Source organism: Artemia sp. Qi Xiang Cuo, chromosome 2, assembly GCF_049724085.1.
Source record: "Artemia sp. Qi Xiang Cuo chromosome 2, ASM4972408v1, whole genome shotgun sequence".
NCBI lineage: Eukaryota > Metazoa > Arthropoda > Branchiopoda > Anostraca > Artemiidae > Artemia > Artemia sp. Qi Xiang Cuo.
In genome coordinates this window covers 81644914-81668725 of record NC_142795.1, presented here as the reverse complement: position 1 = coordinate 81668725, position 23812 = coordinate 81644914, and the positions used below count along the sequence as shown (strand labels likewise).

The 23812-nt window shown below is 36.2% G+C and overlaps 1 protein-coding gene across 1 annotated transcript in view; it reads left to right on the top strand.

Moving 5' to 3' along the window:
* The first annotated feature begins 7039 nt into the window (after positions 1–7039).
* The window catches only part of LOC148955687 (organic cation transporter protein-like), an 83985-nt gene continuing 67212 nt past the window's right edge, over positions 7040–23812 (top strand). Inside the window, exons 1-2 of the mRNA XM_089108303.1 lie at positions 7040–7290; positions 18749–18983. Of these exons, the coding sequence (XP_088964429.1) occupies positions 7079–7290; positions 18749–18983 (447 nt within the window). The 5' untranslated portion in view covers positions 7040–7078. The remainder of the gene's footprint in view (positions 7291–18748; positions 18984–23812) is intronic.

Sequence of the window (23812 nt, the reverse complement as noted above, 5' to 3'; positions counted from 1 at the left end):
ATAATCAACGTATTTAGTATGGATCCATAAATGTCACAGTACAAGTCCTATTGCATACCTTCGGACTTCATTGAAAAAATTCAAAGTGTTAGCAATACCCTAATCATTGTTAATAGCAGTCCATCGACTTTGAAGACCGGTCATTGGCTATGCATCTTTCAAACAGAAGAGAATATTGAATTTTTTGATCCTCTTGGCCTATCGTATAAATTCTATGCTCCATACATCAGCAACTTTATTGAAAGCAGTACGAAAACTATTATTCAAAATCAACGAAGAGTACAGGATTTAACGACTAAGACATGTGGCTTTCATGCACTGCTCTTTTTCATGTTCAGATAACGTGGCTATACCTACAAGTAGTTTCTCAACATCTACGTTGACTTACCTCGATTGAACGACTTTCTAGTGGAGAATATACTTACAAGTGTATTTAATATTGATTTTAGTGCCCTGAGAATAAAATGTTCTAAAGATGTATGTGAAATTGTTTATTAATTAAAAAATTTATATACATGATAAAATGACTTTTCTACTCTTTAGATTTCATCCACTACTACTAGGTGTTTGTCGACAACAACTAGCGCAAGTAGATTATCTGAATTCACTGTGTACTGATCCTGATGTACTGTAATGTCAGGGTCACATTTTCTGCAGTAGAGTGTGACTTCACTCTTGTTATATCTCTTTGTATAGTCAATGATACTATTCGCATTGATTCTATAGAATTCACATGTTTCAATATACCTATTTGAAGCAATTTTACAAACAGTGTCCTCAAGTGTCGAATCACATTCCGTCACTGCCAAATAAAAATCAGTGGGTCTATAATCATAACACCCAGTCTCTTCACAACGATGACGTAAAAACCATATTCTTTTGTTGTTCCAACAGTTGAATCGTTGACCGGGTTCCTCCTCCCAGAACAATCTAAAACCACGACGATACCAATCTCGTACCAATAAACTAAATTCACGGTTAGGATTCTTTCCAATCATACCGGGATATGTACTCTCCCACTGATTAAATTTATCATAATGACAATTGGAGCATAGGTGACCTCTAGGATGAGAGTCAGCCACCTCTTCAAGACAGGAAGTACAACCTTTAATTTGCACAGCATATCCTCTATTCAATTTACACGGGTTGCATAATCTACACTTTTCATCATACTCCTCAATCATTGTGCAATTCTCACATGATGACCAGCTGCCCAGTGAGTATATACATAACAGACATGTATGGAACATTTTGTCATGTGTTGACACTCTCACTACCACAATAAAACAGATCTAGAAACAAAAAAAATTGTCTGAGAGAGAGAGAGAGGAGTATATTATCCTTGAGCAACATATTTCTTATGAAAAAAAAGTCCTACATTTCTAAACTAATGTTTAAAAGTATATCCACAATATCATTTTGTCGTGTCGTGATCAATATATCAATAAATTGTGTAAATGCACTTGGACCACAATGTAGAAGCTTCATACAATAGTCTAATGATGGAGAATCAGTTTTCATTATATCGACAAGCATTCCCCGAGAAAATATCTTCCTTTGAATAGACAACTCTAGAAAATCATCATCTAGAATTAAACGTTTTTCCATATGAACTAGATTCCTCATGATTCGCTCTTTCTCGAATCTATCCATTTTTTTTTAGTCCTATCTCTCTCACGATCAACTTTAGACTAACCAGAATTTCTTTTTTCTACTCTAGAAAATATACGCTAGTCTACTATAGAAAGAAAAAAAAAAATACCATTGATTTAGAAACATTTTTATTAAACATAATTACAATAATAATATTCACTGATGCATTTTGTTCTCATCAATATATTTCGATAGAACATCTAATGCTGACCGAAGTTTATTTATATGCAGAATATTTACTTTTCCAGCAAAACACTGCTGCTCCTCCTGCTTAAATTTGCTTAATGATATCACGTATCTCGCATACATAATGTCCCATTCAAGACATAGTCTACAGCCAGCAGTTATTTCCACAGCCACATTGGGTACTCGTATATCGTTGCTGCTGTCGGTTCCATCATTAATCTCCAATAGTGTAAATGCACCGCTCATTTTTTTTTCTCCAGTAATATCCTTGCAAATAAAAACTATTCTCTTTTAATTAAATTCTCATACTAATATTAACTGTAAAGAAAACTATTCCTTTTATTCAAATCCCAATCACCTATCTAGTTATAGTCACTCATCTTTGAAAGAGTGTAATGCCCTCTAGAAATGTTTACCTATAGGACCGCTAGAATAGAATATCTATCAGAAAAAACCTGTTTGGTACGGGGGCGCCCCAGAATTCAAAAGAAGGACTATACTATTACCAATCAAACGAGCCCCCTGTGATGTCTATACGACCACCCTTTCTTTAAAAAACCTTATATCCCCACAGGGCATAACTTACAACCCTTGCCCTGAGGGTTATGGGGAGGGGGGGTCTCATTCTCAAAGTCACAATTTCTGGACAATAAACCAAACTGAACAAAATGGCTATCTCAAAATTTTGATTGGATATGTTTGGGGAAGTGATTGACGTGGGGGAAGGGTAGCTGGTTCCCCTTCATGAGTTCTGTTGAAGTTCCTATGGCATTTCTTCCTATAAGAAGTGCCCTGGTCTAAGAAGAACAATATATTGTGCCCATATCGCTCTTTACTTAGGCAGCGCTATAGCGCTGCCTATGATATTTTGTCTTGAAATTTCAATTATACAGCACTGGAAGTGCCGATTAGACTAGGTAAGCCCCCCATAAGAAGTCAGTCTATGGGCACCCATGGGGGGTATTCTTCCTCCGAGTACTTTCGACTATTAAAAAGGGCAATAGCCCTTTTAATTTCGAATCGAATGACCCCCTTTTCCAAATTTTTTTCCACAACGCTTTCTATAAAAACATTGTATGCCCATGGGCATAACTTACAACCCCACAACCCTAGCCCTGAGCGTTGTGGGGGGGGGGGGGCCTCGTCATCCTCAAAGACCTAATTTCCAGATCTTTCAACTACGTTCAACAAAATAGCTATCTCAAAATTTTATTTGAAGTGATTGGGGAAATGGTGGGCGTGAGAGGGGGGGTAGTTACCCTCCCATCACGTTCGACTATTAAAAAGAGCACTAGCCCTCTCAATTTTCAATTGAATGAGCCCCTTTTGAAGTTTCTAAGGCAACGCTATCTATGCAAACCTTATATGCCCCCGGGCATACCTTACAACCTTTGCCCTGAGGGGCTTCGGGGAGTTTCTCATCCTCAAATACATAATTTCAAGAATTTTCAACTACGTTGAACAAAATAGCTATTTCAAAACTTTGATTGGATGTGTTTGGGGAAATGGTGGGCATGGGAGGAAAGTTAGTGCCGTTCAATCACTTTCGACTATTAAAAAGGGCACTAGCCCTTTCAATTTCCAATCAGCCTTTTTTCAAGTTTCTACAACAAGATTTTCTATAAAAACCTTATATGCCCCAGGGCATAACTTACAACCCTTGCCCTGAGGGCTGGGGGGAGCTTTGTCATCCTCAAATACCTAATTTTCATAACTTTAAACTACTTTCGACAAAATGGCTATCTAAAAATGTTATTTGAACATATTTGGGATAGCGGTGAGCGTGAGAGGGGGTTAGTTTCCTTCCAGTTATTTTTTAGTATTAAAACTGAAAGAATTAATTTCAATTTCCAATTGAATGAGCCCTGTTTGAAGTTTCTACGACAACGCTTTCTATATAAAACCTTATGTGCCCCTAGGCCATAACTTATAACCCTTATCCTGAGGACTGTGTGTGGTTGTCATCCTTAACGACCTAGTTTCCAGAAATTTCAGATATGGTGAACAGAATGGCTATCTCAAAATTTTGATTGGATGTGTTTGGGGAAAAGGCAGGTGTGAGAGGGGGTTAGTTGCCCTCCAATCACTTCTAGTATTAAAAAGGAAACGGGCACTTTGAATTTCCAATCGAATGGGCACTTTTTCAAGTTTCTACGACAAAGCTTTCAACAAAAACCTTCTATGCCCCCAGGATATAACTTATAAACCTTGCCCTGAAGACTGGGGGGGGGGGGTATCCTGCTCAAAGATATAATTTCCAGAACTTTCAACTTCGTTGAACAAAATGAGCATCTCAAAATTTTGATTCGATGTGTTTAGGGAAATGGTGGGCTTGGAAGGGGTGTTAGTTGCCTTCCAATCACTTTCGACTATTAAAAAGGGCACTAGCCCTTTCATTTTAAAATCGAATGAGCCCTTTTTGAAGTTCCTACGACAAAGCTTTCTATAAAAAAAACTTATATGCCCCCAGGGCATAACTTACAACTCTCGCCCTGAGGGCTGTGGCGGTTGTCATCCTCAAAGACCTAATTCCCAGAACTTTCAATTACGTTGAACAACATGGCTATGTCTAAACTTTGATAGGATGTGTGTGTGGAAATGTTGGGTGTGAGAGGGGGGTTAGTTGCTCTCCATTTACTTTCGACTATTAAAAAGGGCACTAGCCCTTTCAATTTCCAATCAAATGAATCTATTTTGAAGTTTCTACGACAAAACTTTCTACAAAAACCTAAACCTTAAAAAGGGCGCTAGCATTCTCAAAAACACAATTTCCAGAACTTTCAACTACGTTGAAAAAAATGGCTACCTCAAAATTTTGATTGTATATCTTTGCGGTAATGGTGGGCTTGAGAGGAGGTTAATTGCTCTCCAATCATTTTCAACTCTTAAAAAGGACACTAGCCATTTCAATCTCCAATCAAATGAGCCGTTTTTGAAGTTTCTACGACAAAGCTTTCTATAACAACCTTATATTCCCCCAGAGCATAACTTACACCCCTTGCCCTGAGGGCTGTGGGAGGGGGGGATTTTGTCATCCTTAAAGACCTAATTTCTAAAACTAAGCGTCTGGGGTAAAAGTTGGCGTGAGGGGGGTTAGTTGCCCTCCAATCCCTTTCGACTATTAAGAGGGGCACTAGCCTTTTGAATTTCCAACCGAATGAGCCCTTTTACAAGTTTTTACGACAAAGGTTTCAATAAAAACCTTATATGCCTTCAGGGCATAACTTATAAGCCTTGCCCTGAAGACTGTGGGGGGAGTGTCCTGCTCAAAGACGTAATTTCCAGAACTTTCAATTGCGTTGAACAAAATGGCTATCTCAGATTTTGATTGGATGTGTTTGGGGAATGGTGGGCCTAGAAGGGGTGCTAGTTGCCTTCCAATCAGTTTCGACTATAAAAGGGCACTAGCCATTTCAATTTCCAATCTAATCAGCCCTTTCTAAAGTTTCCACGACAACGCTTTCTATAAAAATCTTATATGCCCCCAGGGCATATAAGATATAACCCTTGCCCTGAGGGCTGGGGGGGGGGGTTTCATTCTCAAAGACCTTATCTCCAGAACTTTCAACTACGTTGAACAAAATAGCTATCCCAAAATTTTTATTGGATGTGTTTGGGAAAAGGTGGGCGTGAGAGTGGGGTTAGTTGCCCTCCAATCACTTTCGACTATTAAAAAGGGCACTAGCCCTTTGAATTTCTAATCGAATGAGCCCTTTTTGAAGTTTCTACGACAAAGCTTTCTATAAAAACCTTATGTGTTCCCAGGTCATAACTTACAACCCTTGCCCTGAGGACTGTGGGGGGAGTGTCCTCCTCAAAAGAATAATTTCTATAATTTCTATGAATTTCCAGGCGAATGAGCCCTTTTTGAAGTTTCTACGACAACTCTTTCGATACAAAGTGCCCTTGTGTAAAGAAAAAAAAAATAATATTTGTTTATTGTGCCAACATCGTTCAGCGTCTATGATTAAGACGTTTGTGCTAAGCACACCGAATTAACCCTGTTAATCCTCGTATATAATGATCTGCTCTCACCAATGGAATAACAGCAAGTTTTGTCGGAAACATTAAATGAAGCCGTTCTTTTACTCATCATCGTGCTAAAATTTTACATCTTTCGACAAAGAAAGCTCTTAAGAGAAATCATAGGACTAAGATCTTACTTCTTTCGCCATTCTTTTGCAAACGCCTTTTGTCATTCTTTTATGATCAGCGGCCTAAGAACAATGATGAGTATATCATCAATCTTGTCTCTCCATGGTTCAATTTGGCAGAAAAAGGACTTTTCGCTAACATCAGTGAGCTGTAAGACCTTAGAAAAATTATGAACTAAAGAACGGTAATCTTTGCAGAAAGATGTAAGGTCTTAGAAGTAAGATCCTAGTGCTAAAAAAAGGGATTAATGATTTTCATAAGGTACAGGCATTCAAAATATATTGTGTCCATAATCCACTTGATCAACTCGAGTCTTTGCAGGTCAACTGTGCCTCACTCTCTGGGAGATGCCACTAAAACTTACGGTTTTCTTTCTGGTGTGATTTCTAACTAAATTCTGCTACCACAGATTTGGTGGTAGCTGTGATGAAGAAGAAAAATAAATAAACAAACACCTGTGGTACTAAATACACAAACTCTCACATGTTCGAAGTTAAGGATTTGAAAATTTTATTAGGAGATTTCAAATGGACATTCAAAAACTGATTATATACTTTTCAGAGAGAGGGAGAGAGAGAGAGAGAGAGAGAGAGAGAGAGAGAGAGAGAGAGAGAGAGAGAGAGAGAGAGAGCTGATGCTATTACCTTTTGAAGGGTACCTTCGCACTTTAGTGAATTTTAATATTTTTTTACTTAGCATTAAATTTAGATTCTCTTGGTGCATGTATTGTCTCTAAAATTCCTATTTAGAGTTTCATTTCTTTTTCTAGCTGTTGCTCTGTTTTTAGTGTTCTTTACGACGAACTGTTTGAACCTTTGACCATGTTGTACAGACCCCGCCATAGTCAGGGACCCAGTACAAATCCAAAATGACGATTCCGCAACGACTATGCAGAGCAATCTTTGTCGTTTTTTTATTTTTTACATTAACAAGTTTTCACATAAATAAACACTAAACAAACAAAATTAGAACAAATATTTCGCCTATTTATTTTCGTAACTGATAATTATTTTAGCTCACACATTTATCATATAGATTAGTCAGATGCAAGTGCAAGAAATAAAAGTATGGTAATTGCTCAAAAATGGAGCCCACAGGAGTAAAAGAAAATCCTATTGAAAGTAAAGAAGACGAAATTTCAAAGTCGAAATTATTGGATTATGATACTGTTCTTCATTATATTGGTGGTTTTGGTGTTTTTCAACTACGAATCTACATCCTAATATGGTTAGCTGCGATGTACTGTTCGGTAGCTGTTATGTCTTTTTCATTTACGGGAGCTGTTCTTGAGCACAGGTAATTTTACGTTTTCCAAGGAACATTCCTTAAAATGCAATCTGTATTAAGGCCGATCGATACTAAAAAGAATTGCCCTAGCTAGTCCCTTATGAACGTTTTTTGTTTGTGTGGCCCAACTGTTTACAATTATCTTGGTAGCCTTCATATAACTTGTAGAACCTGGATAATAGATTTGAACAAACGAGAGAAAACTTAAAGCTGACGGAACCCAAAAAAAACACTTTTGAATTCGACTTTCAATTATTTTTTTTTTAGTTGTTTGTGCATTTTCAGTTTCGGGCTAATGCCTGCCCTCGGATGATTCCCTCCCTAGACAGTTACACCTCGAAAGATTATCCTTGCGCATAGAATTTTCATCATTCGATAAAATTACCAGTTCAATCAAAATTCCGTTTCTTGTACTTTTTTTTCTTTTGCCAGTGTGCAATGCATTCGTAAAGGCAATAAAAAACAGGTTTCGATGGTACGTGTAGTATGGGGGTGTGGGTCTGATCAGCATAGCAACCAGTTCTGATTCCCTAGCAGCAAGCAGGTGCAATTGATTATGTACACCTGGGTGTTACGTAATAGTATTTTCTTTGGTTGTTATGTAATAGGAAATACCTTTTCTTCAAGAATTCTTTGGCTGCTACATAAGCCTAAGAGTATAAGACAATACCCTTAAGGCTTGCCAGTCAAGTCGGAAACCCTCGGTTTTAATTGAGGATGATTTATTATATACACCTGTTTGTTACATAATACTATAGGGGATATTATTGTTTACCTGTGCAAATTTTTTGAGGATGCCATAATCTTTCGTGACTTGTTTTGCTAGAGCTTAGGGCTCGCCTGTGAATTGGGGAACCCCCGGTTGTAACTGACGATGAAGTATCGTGCACACGTGGGTATTACTTAATACTTTAGGAGATATTTTTTTCTTCAATGTGTTTTTTTTCCAAGGCGTTTCTTTTCATTTGAGATTTCTTTTTTTAAAGATTTCTTCAAGATTTTTCTTCAAGGTTTCTTTTCTTCGATATTTTCTTTCCTTCAAGACTTTTTCTTCAAGATAATTTTCTTCATGATTTTTTCTTCGAGACATGTCATGATAGAGTTTATGAAATAGCGTCATCGAAGATTCTATCCGGTGTATGAATCGAACGTAAGACCAGAGATTTACCCAATGGTATGGTGCCTTAGTCCCCTGAGCCAACAAATCATTCCTAATATTGTGTTATTGCAAATAGATTCTTCGTGATAGGTAGTTTCCCAATCGGAGAATTCACTGGATTTTTGCTCGGCTCGATAAGCTATGAATCGAGTGCTTCATACCCATTGTTTACCTTTTCAAAGTCCCAGCAGCTAATTCCATCCAGTGCGCGCTAGAATGCAACAAACTTATCGACTATTGATCTAGTACAAATACCTGGTTGTTGCATTGTTACTAATTTTCTGAGGCGAGCCAAACAAGGACTTGTTAAGTTAGGTATTGCCAAGTTATGTGTTACGTAGTGCTAGCTTTAGATCTCTTATCACGCAAATGATAATGATTTCACCAGCCGGTTATCGATACCATATTTAAAACTGAATGACAATGATTCACTTCATCGTTGTTTTTTTTTTGAAGGTATTTCTGAGGATCCACTATTATTACCCATATTTTTTCAATGGTTTTTTCTCAAACTCTAATTAAAGCGCGGTAGAGGTTACTTCAGCATGAAACAGCCAGTTTTGCTTCTACCAGCAAAAATAAGGGAATAGTGAAATCAAAATATGATAAATTTGCATGAAAAATGGAAGGAACACGGAAGAAACGCAGTAATGAAAGATAAGTATACCAAATTCCCGGCCAGCGGCAATGTATGGCTGCCCCGTGGCATCCCTTGGATATATATTATCATGCCTAGAGATTTTTCAACCATTTTTTCCAATGATTATCCTTACTTCCAATGATTTTTTTAATTATCCTTTATTAATAAAGAAGGGACATAGAATTTAAAACATTTTCTGGAATAAACCTTGTCTTTATTCCCTTCAAGCAGGGGTATCGTATATTTTCCCCTGTAAAACTAAATCCTTATAAAACATACATAAATTAACTTCTGCAAAAGGGCATACCCCTCCTTGCATTTTCGATATGGCTCTCAAGTTTTAACATCACTCCTTACTTTTAACAAAACTTTTGATCTAATTCAATATTGTTTCTCATTTAGTTTTATATTTCCTTATTGTTGAAAAGGACATTTAATTTAAAACATTTTCTTGATCGAGCCTTCCCATTATTTCCAGTGATTTTGTAAAAAAGATCCCCTTTACTGTTACAAAGAGATATAAAATTTAAAACACTTTCTATAATAGACCTTTTTCTTATTCCCTTCAACCTTATTCCCTTCAACTTTTGTCAATAAAATATCTGAAAATGCCTTAGGAATAATAATATGTATCACAGAGATGGTACGGGTAAGCTACATATTGCCACGGTAGGGACGTGAGCTGTGTATGTTAAGAAATAGAAGGTAAACTATGTAAATCAACATTTCAAACAGTGGTTTTGCTCGAAACGAGATAGAAATAATTAAATGCTTGCTTCAAAATTAGATGTGTTTGCTTAAAAATATGGTTATTTGTGACACAAAATCAAGTTTACAATTAAAGTTTACAAAGGTCAATTCAATTTCACAGGGTTATTTTTGTAGGAATATGGATGAAAATATTTTAGGAATGATAATATGTATAACAGGGATGCCAAAGGGCAGCCACAAAATGCCGCCGGCCAGGAATTTTGTATACTTATCTTTCATTCTTGCATTTCTTTTGTGTTCCTTCCATTTTTCATGTTTTTTTTCCTTTTTTGATTTCAATATTCCCTTATTTTTGCTAGTAGAAGTAAAACTGTCTGTTTCAAGCCGAAGTAACCACTCCTGTGCTTTAACTAGAGTTTGGAGAAAAAAACATTGAAAAAATATGAGGAATAGTAGTAAATCCTCAGAAATACCTTCCAAAAAGCGATAATATGAATCATTGTCATTTAGTTTCAAATAGGGGATCGATAACTGACTGGTGAAATCATTATCATTTGTGCGAAAAAATATCTCAAGATGACATTACGTAGCACCTCACTGACTGCAATAACTACCTTAAAAGGTCTTTGTATAATTCGCCTCAGGAAATTAGTAAAAATGTAGCAACCAGGCATTTTTACAAGATCAATAATCAGTAATATTGTTGGATTTTACCGCACACTTGATGGAATTAGCTGCTAGGACTTTGCAAAACTAATCAATGGTTATGAAACACGCGATTCATATCTTATCGATCCGAGCAAAAATCCAGTGAATTCTCCGAATGGGAAACAGCCTATCACATAGAATCTATTTCCAATAACACAATATTAGGAATGATTTATTATCCCAGGTGACTAAGGCACCATACCATTGGGTAAATTTCTGGTCTTATGTTCGATTCCTACACCGGACAAAAATCTCGATGACGGATTATAAAGGTTCCCTGAATTCAAACACGTGTTTCATAAGTTCTATCATGACATGTTTCGAAGAGAAAATCATGAAGAAAAAATATCTCGAAGAAAAAGTCTTGATGGAAAAGAAATATCGAAGAAATAACATCTAGAGAAAAAATCTCGAAAAAAAAGAAATCTCGAATAAAAAGAAATGCCATGGAGAAAAAAGAACGCATTGAAGAAAAATGGGGGTCACGACGACGAGAAGCGTCAAAATCTCATATGGATGATAATGAAACTCTTTTATATACCGTACACCAAATTTGACTCCATTTTCGCACTCATCTTGTCTCTTTACATTGGAATGATAAATGAGTTCAAGAAAAACGAACAATTCCCGGAACTTAATTTTTTTGTTAGGAAAGTGAGAAAACTGAGACGATGCACAAAAAATGCTGTCTAAACATGCAGTAGGTTCATGAGAATGTTCAAAATCATGAAAATGCCCTTTACAAATAGAACAGTTGCAATAAAAAGATATTTCTAACTCAACTTGTTCACTCATGTTATCACGCTGCTAACTAAAAAAACTTAGTGAATTCTATTCACAGGCTAATAAAAACTATAGCAAAATCCTTTCCTCATATTCACTCCGCCGCAAATTTGTAAGCAAGCCCTCTGATTGGCTGAGAGGGAAACACGTGATCTAACTGTTTTCTATTTCTGGAAACTCATAACATTCACCTCGAGCATGCCCAGAACAATAACAACAACAAATGCTGCTTCCTATTTCTGGACACCTTGACATTCGCTGAGAGCGTGCACTTACAACAACAACAACATCGACCTTGGAAATTTAGGTCATTGACCCCATTAACCACGTGTTCTCCCTAATGACTCTGCACAAAACCACTACTACGAACTACTACTAACAACTCATCGCAGCACCAAGCCACCTGATGTAAACCCAGATACGGACTCCCCTCGTCCACTCCACTCGATTCAACGAAGACGTATTTATACCTGTCAAGGACGTTCCCCGTTCCTGTAAATCTTTCTTTATGACGTCCTCCCACCCCAGACGGGGACGACCTGCTTTCCGTTTAGCCCTAGATGGTTGGCCGAAAAAAACAATCTTCGGCAATATGTCATCCTTCATCCGCACATCGGGCCCCAACCACCTCAACCTTTCTTTCATTATAGACCTACAAAGCGGTATTGAACCACATTTTTCGTATAGCCTATTGTTTGAAATACGGTCAGTCATCCGGGTACCCAGAACAATCCTTAAGCAATTTCTCTGGAAAACATCTAGCAACTCTTCATCCACTTTTCGGAGCGTCCATGCTTCAGAGCCATATTTGACCACTGTCATCACTCTAGCTTCTAATATTCTAATCTTGGTTTGTAGACTTATCTTCCTATTCTTCCAGACTTTTTTTAACTGTGATAAAAACACCCTGAGCCTTGGCTATTCTATTTTTAACATCTTCACTGCTCCCACCATCTTTACTAATAATACTACCAAGGTAAGTGAAACTGTCCACCTGATCAATCTTTTCATTACCCAACGTCACCTTTTCATCTTCACTTATTCCTAGCCTTAGTGACTTGGTCTTCCTAACATTAATTTTCAAACCAATACTAGCACCCTGAACTCGCAAAACCTCTAAAACTTCATTCATTTTGCTCACACTTTCATCTAGGATGCTTAAATCATCAGCATAATCCAAGTCCAGGAGACTTTTTCCTCCCCATTTGATTCCGTGGTCTCCCATTGCCTTTCCTGTGCTCCTTAAAACAAAGTCCATCAAAATAATCCATATAAAGGGGGATAGAACACAATCCTGTTTAACTCCTGATTTAATACAAAACCAGCTGCTAACATCATTTCCTACCTTAACCGCATCAGTGTTATTCCCGTACATAGCCCTAATAACTTTAGTGTATTTGTCTGGTATACCATACAAGGATAAAACCTTTACTAAAGCTCCTCTATCAACAGAATCGAACGCTTGCTCATAATCTATAAAACTGAGGACAAAAGGTGTTTTAAAACTTAGGCCCTTCTCAATTATTAACCTAAGAGTGAAAATTTGGTCAACACATCCTCTACCTTTTCTAAAACCGCACTGCTCGTCTCTTAAAACTTTTTCTATGGCATCTCTCAGTCTAAAAAGTATCATATTACTAAGTAATTTGCTACCTACAGAGACCAGACTAATGCCTCGATAATTAACACACTCACTTTTATCACCTTTCTTATAAATTGGCTTAATTAAGGTTCTCCTAAAATCATTTGGTACTTTCCCTTTTTCAAAAATCATATTCATAATATCCAATAACTTATTTCTAACCTCAGAGCCAACATATTTAAGAAACTCATTTACTACCCTATCAGCACCTGGAGCCTTATTATTCTTTAATCCTTTTAGTACTGTTTCTAATTCCTCCTCACAAAACAAATCTTCCTTCACATCCAGGGTATCACAAACTTTTTCATTTTCCTCTATATTTTTTCCTGCAACTCTATCTTGGTTAAGCAAATTCTCAAAATGTTCGGCCCATCTCGCTTTAGCTTTTGTCTTATCGCTAATTGCCATCCCATTCCTATCTTTAACTGGGACAAGTCTGGATTGACTACTACCTCTCAGTTTGTTAACGTGCCAGTACAATATTTTACTATTATGCCGTCTAGCTGCATCTTCTAAATACTGTTTCCTATTTCTGGACACCTTGACATTCACTGAGAGCGTGCACTTACAACAACAACAACAACATCGACCTTGGAAATTTAGGTCATTGACCCCATTAACCACGTGTTCTCCCTAATGACTCTATGCCCAAATTTGGTGTTCTCGTCGGATCAATAGGGGCCATTCTACTTTCTTCCAAACTTTTTTTAACTGTGAAAAAACACCCTGAGCCTTGGCTATTCTACATCTTCACTGCTCTCACCGTCTTTACTAATAATACTACCAAGGGGAGTGAAGCTGCCCACCTGACCAATCTTTTCGTTACCCAGCGCCACCTTTTAATCTTCACTTATTCCTAGCCTTAGTGACTTAGTCTTCTTAACATTAGTTTACAAACATATCCTAAAACCCTGATCTCGCAAAACCTCAAAAACTTCATTCATTTTGCTCACACTTTCATCTAGGATGCTTAAATCATCAGCATAATCTAAGTCCAGGAGACTTTTTCCTCCCCATTTGATTCCGTGGTCTCCCATTGCCTTTCCTGTGCTCCTTAAGACAAAGTCAATCAAAATAATCCATATAATAGGGGATAGAAAACAACCCTGCTTAACTCCTGATTTAATTCAAAATCAGCTGTTAATCTCATTTCATATCTTAACCACAGCAGTATTATTCTCGTACATAGCACTAATCATTTTAATGTATTTGTCTGGTATACTGTACAAGGATAAAACCTTTGCTAAAGCTCCTCTATCAACAGAATCGACCGCTTGCTCATAATCTGTAAGACTGAGGACCAAAAATGTTTGACAACTCAGGGACTTCTCAATTATTAACCTCAGAGTGAAAATTTTTTTCGACACATGCTCTATCTTTTCTAAAACCGAACTGTTCTTTTCTTAAAACTTTGTCTACAACATATCTAACAGTCTAAAGGGTATCATGTTATTTAGTAATTTACTACCCATAGAGACCAGACTAATGCCTCACAAATTACAACCCTTACTCTGATCACATTTCTACTTCTTATCATATTAAATAACGCCAGAATTAATCGAGTTTTGGGGCATAGCCCACTCTCAGACACCTTGACACGGCAAGCCAAACTTAACCGGGGTATTTTGACCAAACGTGAGAGTTCGCCATCCCGTGGGGTGAAAAAATGCTAGCAGCAAACCGGTAAAGATGGCACGTCTCAGAAGATGCCAAGAGACAGGCAAACAATAAGAGAATACAACGTGTCTTTACGGCTTTTCTAGCATTTGTAATTAGGCGTAGGCCTTCAGACAAATTTTAAACAACATTCCAAATTTAATCATCTTAAAACGTGATTCAACATGACATTTTTGGTAAAAGTATTAGTCAAGGCCTGACATTTTAAAAACACACATTGCCGTCTTTTGGACCCTTTATAATCCACCAGAAGTCCCCACAGGTTTTTTATATTGAGATTATTTGCATTGGCTAAACTTGGGCTGGTATCTGACAGTAATGTGATTTGTGTCAAATCGCTTTTAAGGTGTTTATGTTTTCTGGAAAATGGAAGTAGGATAGTGGGTCTATTATATTTTAGTATTGCGGGAAAAGTAGAACATGGAAAATACTAATGGCCGAGTCTTAGCTATATATAGAATCACGAGTTTCAAAGAACCTAGATTAAAAGGACCACGGGAAGCATTTACAAGCCCCTTCCTCCTCAATCACAGAATCGGCTGCCCCCCGCCCCAATAGACAAAATAATGCTAATGCCCATGGAAGTGATGTTAAAACTCAAGAGCTATATCTAAAATGCAAGGAGGGGGATGCTCCGTTTTTAGAGGGTAATTTCTGTATGTTTTAGAAGGTTTTAATTTTACACGGGAAGATATATAAAACCATTGCTTGAAGGGAATAAGGAAAAGGTTCACTCTAGAAAATATTTTAAATTCTATGTCCTTTTCAAAAATAAGAAAATAAAAAATTAAAGACGAAAAGCCATGGAATTAGATAAAATGTTTTTTCTAAAAGTAAGGAACGATGTCAAAACTTAAGAGCAGTGCCTAAAATGCAAGGAGGGGCGTTGTCCTGCTTTTAGAGGGTAATTTCTGTATGTTCTAGAAAGTTTTAATTTTATAGGCGTCGATCTTGCCGATATGCTGATAGAGCTGTGCATAATTGACTTCAAGTCTCGAAACAAGTGGTACATGCGAATTTTCTTTTTCTTGTTTGACATTTCCATTGTAAATGGGTGAATCCTGTATCGCAGGTGTCTTTCTACTGGAAAAAACCTATGAACTTACTTCAGTTCAAAACGGACGTTGCACGCACCTTACTGCCAGGCACATCCCCAGCAACACTTAATAGAGGTAGACCAGTCAACGAAGCTCTATCCCAAAATAAATGAAAGTATAATTGCGCCCACCAGTTTCGACGGGACTTGACGGCCAGGAGCACTTTTCAGCTGGGATAGACAGCAAACAGATGGGCCGAGCTTTTGTTCAAGCCCGCTCCAAGGTGAAGTGTATGAATTGCGAAGTGGTTTTGTGTTTCACGCCAAACAGAAACTGTTTTCTATCTTACCACACTAGCTAGGCGATGTGTGATTACATGCTGTTACTGGCAGATATGGCTTGTAGGAACCATTCTACGTTTTCTTAAGTTTTATCAATAAAAAAAAATTCTTGAAATTTTCATCGTGGAATGACCTTCAATAAAACACAGAAACTGACCTTCAATAAAACACAGAAACAGTCACGGAGCTTTTTCCTCTCTTCTTTCAATATTCAGGCATCAAAGAGTTAAGAAAATGTCACCAAGTATCTTGCCATACAAAACACTGAGGATAAGAAGAGAGCTATAATATGTGGTGGAGGTGGCATGGACTATTCTGTCTTTTCTGACACTGTTTCTGTGATCCTACAATTTCGATCCTAAGGATTTATAAAAGATATACAGCATAGATAGTGGGATATTGTAGATTTGTCGCATAGATGTCGCTGGTAAAGTGCCAATTTTCTGTCAGTTAAATAAGGAAACGAAGCAGATACAATGATTTTCGAAGCAAATGCGAGGATACTACAGGAGTGTTGCTTGGATGATGCAAGCCAAGCCCCCTCTTCTTTGGATCAAGTTCTCTGTTTGTTCAGATTGAAATTTATTCACACTTTTTTGCCACCACAACACCGATTTTCTTTGTGCTTATTCTGCCCTGGACGGTGCTTGGTGCTTTGTCTTCTTGATGTTTCTGCATTTTGCACTTACGCAGTGATGACCTTTGAGTGGATGAATCTTCCAACGAGCAAACTTTTTTTTTTGTTAAGTTTTTCCTCTTTTATTAATCTATTTAAATTAGATAGAATCTATTTCTTTGTTTCCTGTATGGTTTACTCCACTCTTCATCCAATCACCAAGAAACTCAAAGAAGCTGTTGAGTACACTTGCAAATATCTAGGCATTAAATCTCCCCACCCCACCCCAAGTCCTTTTAATCTTTCGAATACTTTTCATGCTGACTGAAGTTAGAGACCCCTGAACAAAAATACGTGGAATAGATGGAATCGGGGTGGTAAAGTGGAAGTTTATAATCCTAATCTAATTCTTCAAATACCTTGAAATTAAAAAATATGATTGTTAATAATACGCAGGGGGGGGGGGGGTTCAGCCATGGAATGTTTCCCAGAGGATTTTATCTGTAGGGAGGGAAGTTTTCCAAGGGGGATATTCCATGGAGATAATTGTCGCAGGGGAATTTTCCGAGGGGATTTCTTAAATTCTTTAAAATCTTAAAGTATAATCATTAGCAGAGCACGGGGAGAATTTTCTGAGGGGGGGGTAATTCTCCTCAGCAGAGAATTTTTCGATGGGAACTTTCGGGAGAGGAATTTTCTTTTATTTTTCTTTCTTTTGAGATAGCAGTAACGCCGGACGGAGAGGCTAGAGCGATATAAACATATTTTTGGCCAAACGAATAAAACATCTCTAAATTTAAATTTTTTCTGAGGTTTTCTTTTCTCTGGATCTATAATCCTTCTCTAATACATCAAACAGGTCGTGGTAACGAATTTTAGGTAAGGAGTGACGCGGGTCAATAGTAAAAGAAGCTAAAAAAAACGCAATTTTGATACTGATAGATATAACAAAAGAATTTACTGATTATGCTGAAGCCAAATATATAAAGTTCATTAAGTTTAATGTTAAGCATCAAAAGCTATGCGCCTGATAAAATTTGCCTAATTTTTGAAAAAGGGAGGAAACACCCCCTAAATGTAGAAGAATCTTAATGTAAATCACACCATCAGATTCAGCGTTTCAGAGAGACTTATTCCTAAGATTTCCTCCTATCTGCAAAAATCTTGAATTTTCTGTTTTTTGCTAGGAGAAACATCACGGATGCGTGTTTATTTGTTTTTTCTCAGTGGTGATCGCATTAACCTTGTGGATTCTAGAATATCGAGAGAGGGCTCATTCAAACGAAAATTAAAAGCTCTAGGGCCCTATATAAAGATTGGAGGGCAACTAGGCTCCCTCCCCCACTGCGGGTGTTTCTACGGGGAATTTTTGATGGGAGGAAAGTTTCTTGGGAATGAACTTGTCAGGGGAAATTTTACAATGGGGGAATTTGCCAGAATTCCTCTTCAAAATTATTTTTATGTGTCTTTCTTTCTCTTTTCCGTCTCAATTTTACGTGTGGAGATGTTAAGGTTAATTGTCCGGGATAAAATTTCATCCGGATTGAATTGTCTAGAGGATATTTTTGTGGGGAGGGGATTTCTCCGTGGAGGTGTGACCAGATTTCCAGGCATTATTTAAAAACGTTCGGAAATGAAATAAAAAACAATTGTTTTCAAATGAAAGTAAGGAACAACGTTAAAACTTCAAACGAACAGAAATTATTACGTATATGAAGGGAGTTGCCCCTTCGTCAACACCTTGCTCTTTACGCTAAACTTTGAATTTGGTCCCATTCCTTTAAGAACGACTTCTGTACCACAAGGGTCGTTTAATTAGAACAATAAGAGGCTTATTTAAAAGTACTAAAAACAACTGTACCAAAAAGAGCTAAGTGTTGAGGAGGGGGTCAACCCCCTTCATATAGGCAATAATTTCCGTTCATATTCAGTTTTAATGTTGCTCCTTACTTTCACTGGAAAAATTTGTGTTTTATTTAATTGAATCAAGACTGAGTATTAAACATACCAGGAAAATTATTCTTTTGCATAATAAGAATCAACTTTTAGCTCAAGTTAGCGTATATTATATGTAATATTATATGTATATGTATTATAAGTATTAATATATTATGTATTAAATTCAGCGTCAGGAAATTTAATTTATACTTTAGGTGTGAACTACCGGAATGTGAAGTTAATGAGATAAACAGTTTAAAAAGTGTGTGGACAGATGCAATCAACGCTTCTTCATACCCAGAAGATACGAATGCCTTCCGATGTCGAAGATTTACTAATATATCTCTTGTGGATGGGTTTTGTACTTCAGTTGAAGACGTAAAAGACGAAACGAGATGCAACAAATGGATTTACGACGACTCTGTCTTGAAAACTTCAATGATTAGTGAGGTAAACTTAGAATCAGAAAATTTAGCTGTGTTTGAGCTTTGATCTGAAATTCAAGTTATATCTACGGTAAATTCGGAAAATTTAAGTTCTATTTTATTTGAGCTGTCAGAATTTGAAGCTGTTTGTCAGATACCATCAACATTTTTTTTTATTCGCGGGAGATAAGAATGCCGTCCGATGCTGCATATTTACCAATGTATCCTCGCTTGCCCTTCCAATCTTTGCTCGCTTGCCCTTCCATGCTTATTGCCTTTCTTGGCAGGCGAAAGGCGAATGGTGTTTGTTTTCTTTTTTAATAAATGTATATCTCGTATCTCATCTACCCCTCAGAGCAGTATTTGGACAAATAGCATCATTGGTAAATATATATATATATATATATATATATATATATATATATATATATATATATATATATATATATATATATATATATATATATATATATATATATATATATATATATATATATATATATATAAGAGTAAAATAAGAGTAAGATAATATGATTCTTACTCTTCATTTAAGAAAAGGTTGCCTAAAATATACTGGACTATGGGTAAGCTAGTTTGCAAGTCTTAAGAGAATCCACCACTGTGAATCTTGGCTTCGACTGCATTCAGGTGTCTTGGAAAATCTAAGTTCTGATTTTTTCAGGTTCTTTAGTTTGTCAGAGAAGTGCGACTTGTATAGAATAGAATAGAATTTATTGACACAAAAGCCCAAAGGGCCGTGGTCACAAAAACAAAGACACTTTCATACAAACATAAATTGACACAAAAGTATAATCTAGGCTAGTGAAATATCACCCTCGCTCCTAATCTTCAAAGAACCTTTCTCTATGCTCTATACCCATCGTCAAGAACCTTCCGAATCTCTCTATACCTCCCATATCTTTCCTTGCTAATAAATTTATTATCTCATCTCTCTCCCAAGCCTCAACCCCAAACAATTTTTTCCTTAAATCTATTAATTCATTACACTTCCCCACAAAATGAACCAAATCTTCCTCTTCCTGCACATGGGACAGAAGTAAGGACCAGAAGCTTGCCTAACACCTCGCAGATACTTCCTTCTCTCACCTAGTGGTAACCCATCTGACCTAACACAAATAATCAACTTTTGTTGCCTCTTTTGAAGCCCCACCTTTAAATACAATTCTTCTCTCCACTGCTCCTTAGCCTTTGCATAAGTAAAGATCTAAGTTATACTTCTACGAATTTATGTTCCTTGGCACCTTTCCAAGGCAGATTACCAGACTGGTTATTGCTATTGATATCAATTGCACATGGAATTATACAAGAACCGTGGAACCTTTCCAGAGCATGTACTTGACGATGGAGAAAAAGGGTTAAAGTGATTAGCAATTACGAGCGGGGATTCCCCGGTGGTTCTAGAAGTGCCTTACGGTACGTGGCACCTTTCCAAAACATGTACTCGACGATGGAGAAAAAGAGTTGTAGTGATTATCAGTTACGATCGGGAATTCCTCACTGGTTCCTGAATTGCCTTATGCTCCTTGATACCTTTCCAGAGCATGTACTTGATGATGGAGAAAAAGGGTTAATGTGATTAGCAGCTAAGGTAACCTAAATGGCGTTTGAACAGTGTTGTCAGTTTAAAATAGAGTTTAACATTATAATATACTAAAAAGTTGATACTAAGAGAGATGTAGATGGCAAGAAAAGAATTTTAATAATGGATAGCTTTACTTCTTCGATGTGTTATGTATAATACACAAGTGGAGTTTGAACAGTGTTGTCAGATAAAAATATGGTCTAACGTTATACTATACTAAAAAGTTGATACTAAGAGAAATGTAGATGGCAAGAAAAGAATTTTAATAAAGAAATTCAGAACAATCCATAGAAATCCTTACAGATCAAGTAGTGAGGTATACATGAGTATGAACCATCATGGATCATAAGCACCAACGACCCTAACCATCAGGGACTTCAACCCTCTATAGGTCCCCTATCCCCAAACTCGAAGGGCACCCCCCTCCCTCCAACTTTTTGCCCCCCCCCCCTCCCCTCCCCATTTTTTTTATTTTTTTTTAACATGATATATTTTTTTCAACTTTTTATTTTTTTACATGTCTTCGAATGAGATGAAACATACTTAAATTCAGTAGTGTTTTATCGTGGTTTACCTTGTCACAGTTACATTCTCTTGATTTTTCAAAGTTCATTTGGGATTTTTACATTCGCTTGATTTCTCAAAGTTCATTTTGAACTTCTTTCATTGAAATGCAAGAGTTGGATTATTTCAGTAGTGTTTTGTCGTGGTTTAGCTTGTCACAGTTACATTCTCTTAATTTTTCAAAGTTCATTTTGAATTTTTTTCGTTGAAATGCAAGAGTTGGAATATTTCAGTAGTATCTTGTTGTGCTTTACCTTGTCACAGTTACATTCTCTTGATTTTTTTCAACGTTCATTTTGAATTTCTTTCGTGAAATGTGAGAGTTGGAATATTTCAGTAGTGTTTTGTCATGGTTTCCCATGTCACAGTTACATTCTCTTGATTTTTCAAAGTTCATTTTGAATTTCTTAAATGAAATGCAAGAGTTGGAATATTTCAGTAGTGTTTTATCGTGGTTTACCTTGTCACACTTACATTCTCTTGATTTTTCAAAGTTCATTTTCGATTTCTTTCCTTGAAATGCAAGAGTTGGAATATTTCAGTAGTGTTTTGTCGTGGTTTACCTTGTCACAGTTACATTCTCTTGATTTTTCAAAGTTCATTTTGAATTTCTTTCCTTGAAATGAAAGAGTTGGAATATTTCAGTAGCGCTTTGTCTTGGTTTACCTTGTCACAGTTACATCCTCTTGATTTTTTCAAAGTTCATTTTGGATTTTTACTTTCTCTTGATTTTTCAAAGTTCATTTTGAATTTCTTTCGTGAAATGCAAGAGTTGGAATATTTCAATAGTGTTTTGTCGTGGTTTACCATCTCACAGTTACATTCTCTTGATTTTTCAAAGTTCATTTTGAATTTCTTTCGTGAAATGCAAGAGTTGGAATATTTCAATAGTGTTTTGTCGTGGTTTACCTTGTCACAGTTACATTCTCTTGATTTTTGAAAGTTCATTTTGGATTTCTTTCCTTGAAATGTAAGAGTTGGAATATGTCAGTAGTGTTTTGTCATGGTTTACCTTGTCACAGTTACATTCTCTTGATTTTTCAAAGTTCATTTTTGGATTTCTTTCATTGAAATGCAAGAGTTGGAATATTTCAGTAGTGTTTTGTCGTGATTTACCTTATCACAGTTACATTCTCTTGATTTTTCAAAGTTTATTTTGGAATTTCTTTCCTTGAAAATGCAAGAGTTGGAATATTTTAGTATTGTTTTGTCGTGGTTTACCTTGCCACAGTTATATTCTCTTGATTTTTCAAAGTTCATTTTTGGATTTCTATCGTTGAAATGCAAGAGTTGGAATATTTCAGTAGTGTTTTTGTTATGGTTTACCTTGTCAAAGTTACATTCTCTTGATTTTTCAAAGTTCATTTTGAATTTCTTTCGTTGAAATGCAAGAGTTGGAATATTTCAGTAGTGTTTTGTCATCTTTTACCTTGCCACAGTTACATTCTCTTCATTTTTCAAAGCTCATTTTGAATTTCTTTCATTGAAATGCAAGAGTTGGAATATTTCAGTAGTGTTTTATCGTGGTTTACCTTGTCACAGTTACATTCTCTTGATTTTTCAAAGTTCATTTTGGATTTCTTTCCTTGAAATGCAAGAGTTATAATATTTCAGTAGTGTTTTTTCGTGGTTTACCTTGTCACAGTTACATTCTCTTGATTTTTCAAAGTTCATTTCGTATATCTTTCGTTGAAATGCAAGAGTTGGAATATTTCAGTAGTGTTTTGTCATGGTTTACCATGTCACAGTTACATTCTCTTGATTTTTCAAAGTTCATTTTGAATTTCTTTCCTTGAAATGCAAGAGTTGGATTATATCAGTAGTGTTATGTCGTGGTTTACCTCGTCGCAGTTACATTCTCTTAATTTCTCAAAGTTCATTTTGAATTTCTTTCGTTGAAATGCAAGAGTTGGAATATTTCAGTAGTGTTTTGTCGTGGTTTACCTTGTCACAGTTACATTCTCATGATTTTTAAAAGTTCATTTTGAATTTTTTTTCATTGAAATGTAACAGTTGGATTATTTCAGTAGTTTTTTGTCATGGTTTACCATGTCACAGTTACATTCTCTTGATTTTTCAAAGTTGATTTTGGATTTCTTTCGTTGATATGCAAGAGTTGGAATATTTCAGTAGTGTTTTGTCGTGGTTTACCTTGTCACAGTTACATTCTCTTGATTTTTCAAAGTTCATTTTGAATTTCTTTCATTGAAATGCAAGAGATGGAGTATTTCAGTAGTGTTTTGTCATGGTTTACCATGTCACACTTACATTCTCTAGATTTTTCAAAGTCCATTTTGAATTTCTTTCATTGAAATGCAAGAGTTGGATTATTTCAGCAGTGTTTTCTCGTTGTTTACCTTGTCACAGTTACATTCTCTTGATTTTTCAAAGTTAATTTTGGATTTCTTTCATTGAAATGCAAGAGTTGGAATATTTCAGTAGTGTTTTGTCATGGTTTACCTTGTCACAGTTACATTATCTTATTTTTTAAATGTTCGTTTTTTATTTATTTAGTTGAAATGCAAGAGTTGTAATATTTCATTAGTGTTTTGTTGTGATTTACCTTGTCAAAGTTACATTCTCTTATTTTTTTCAGTTCATTTTGAATTTCTTTAGTTGAAGTACAAGAGTTTGAATATTTCAGTTGTGTTTTATTGTGCTTTACATTGTCAAAGTTATAGTCTCTT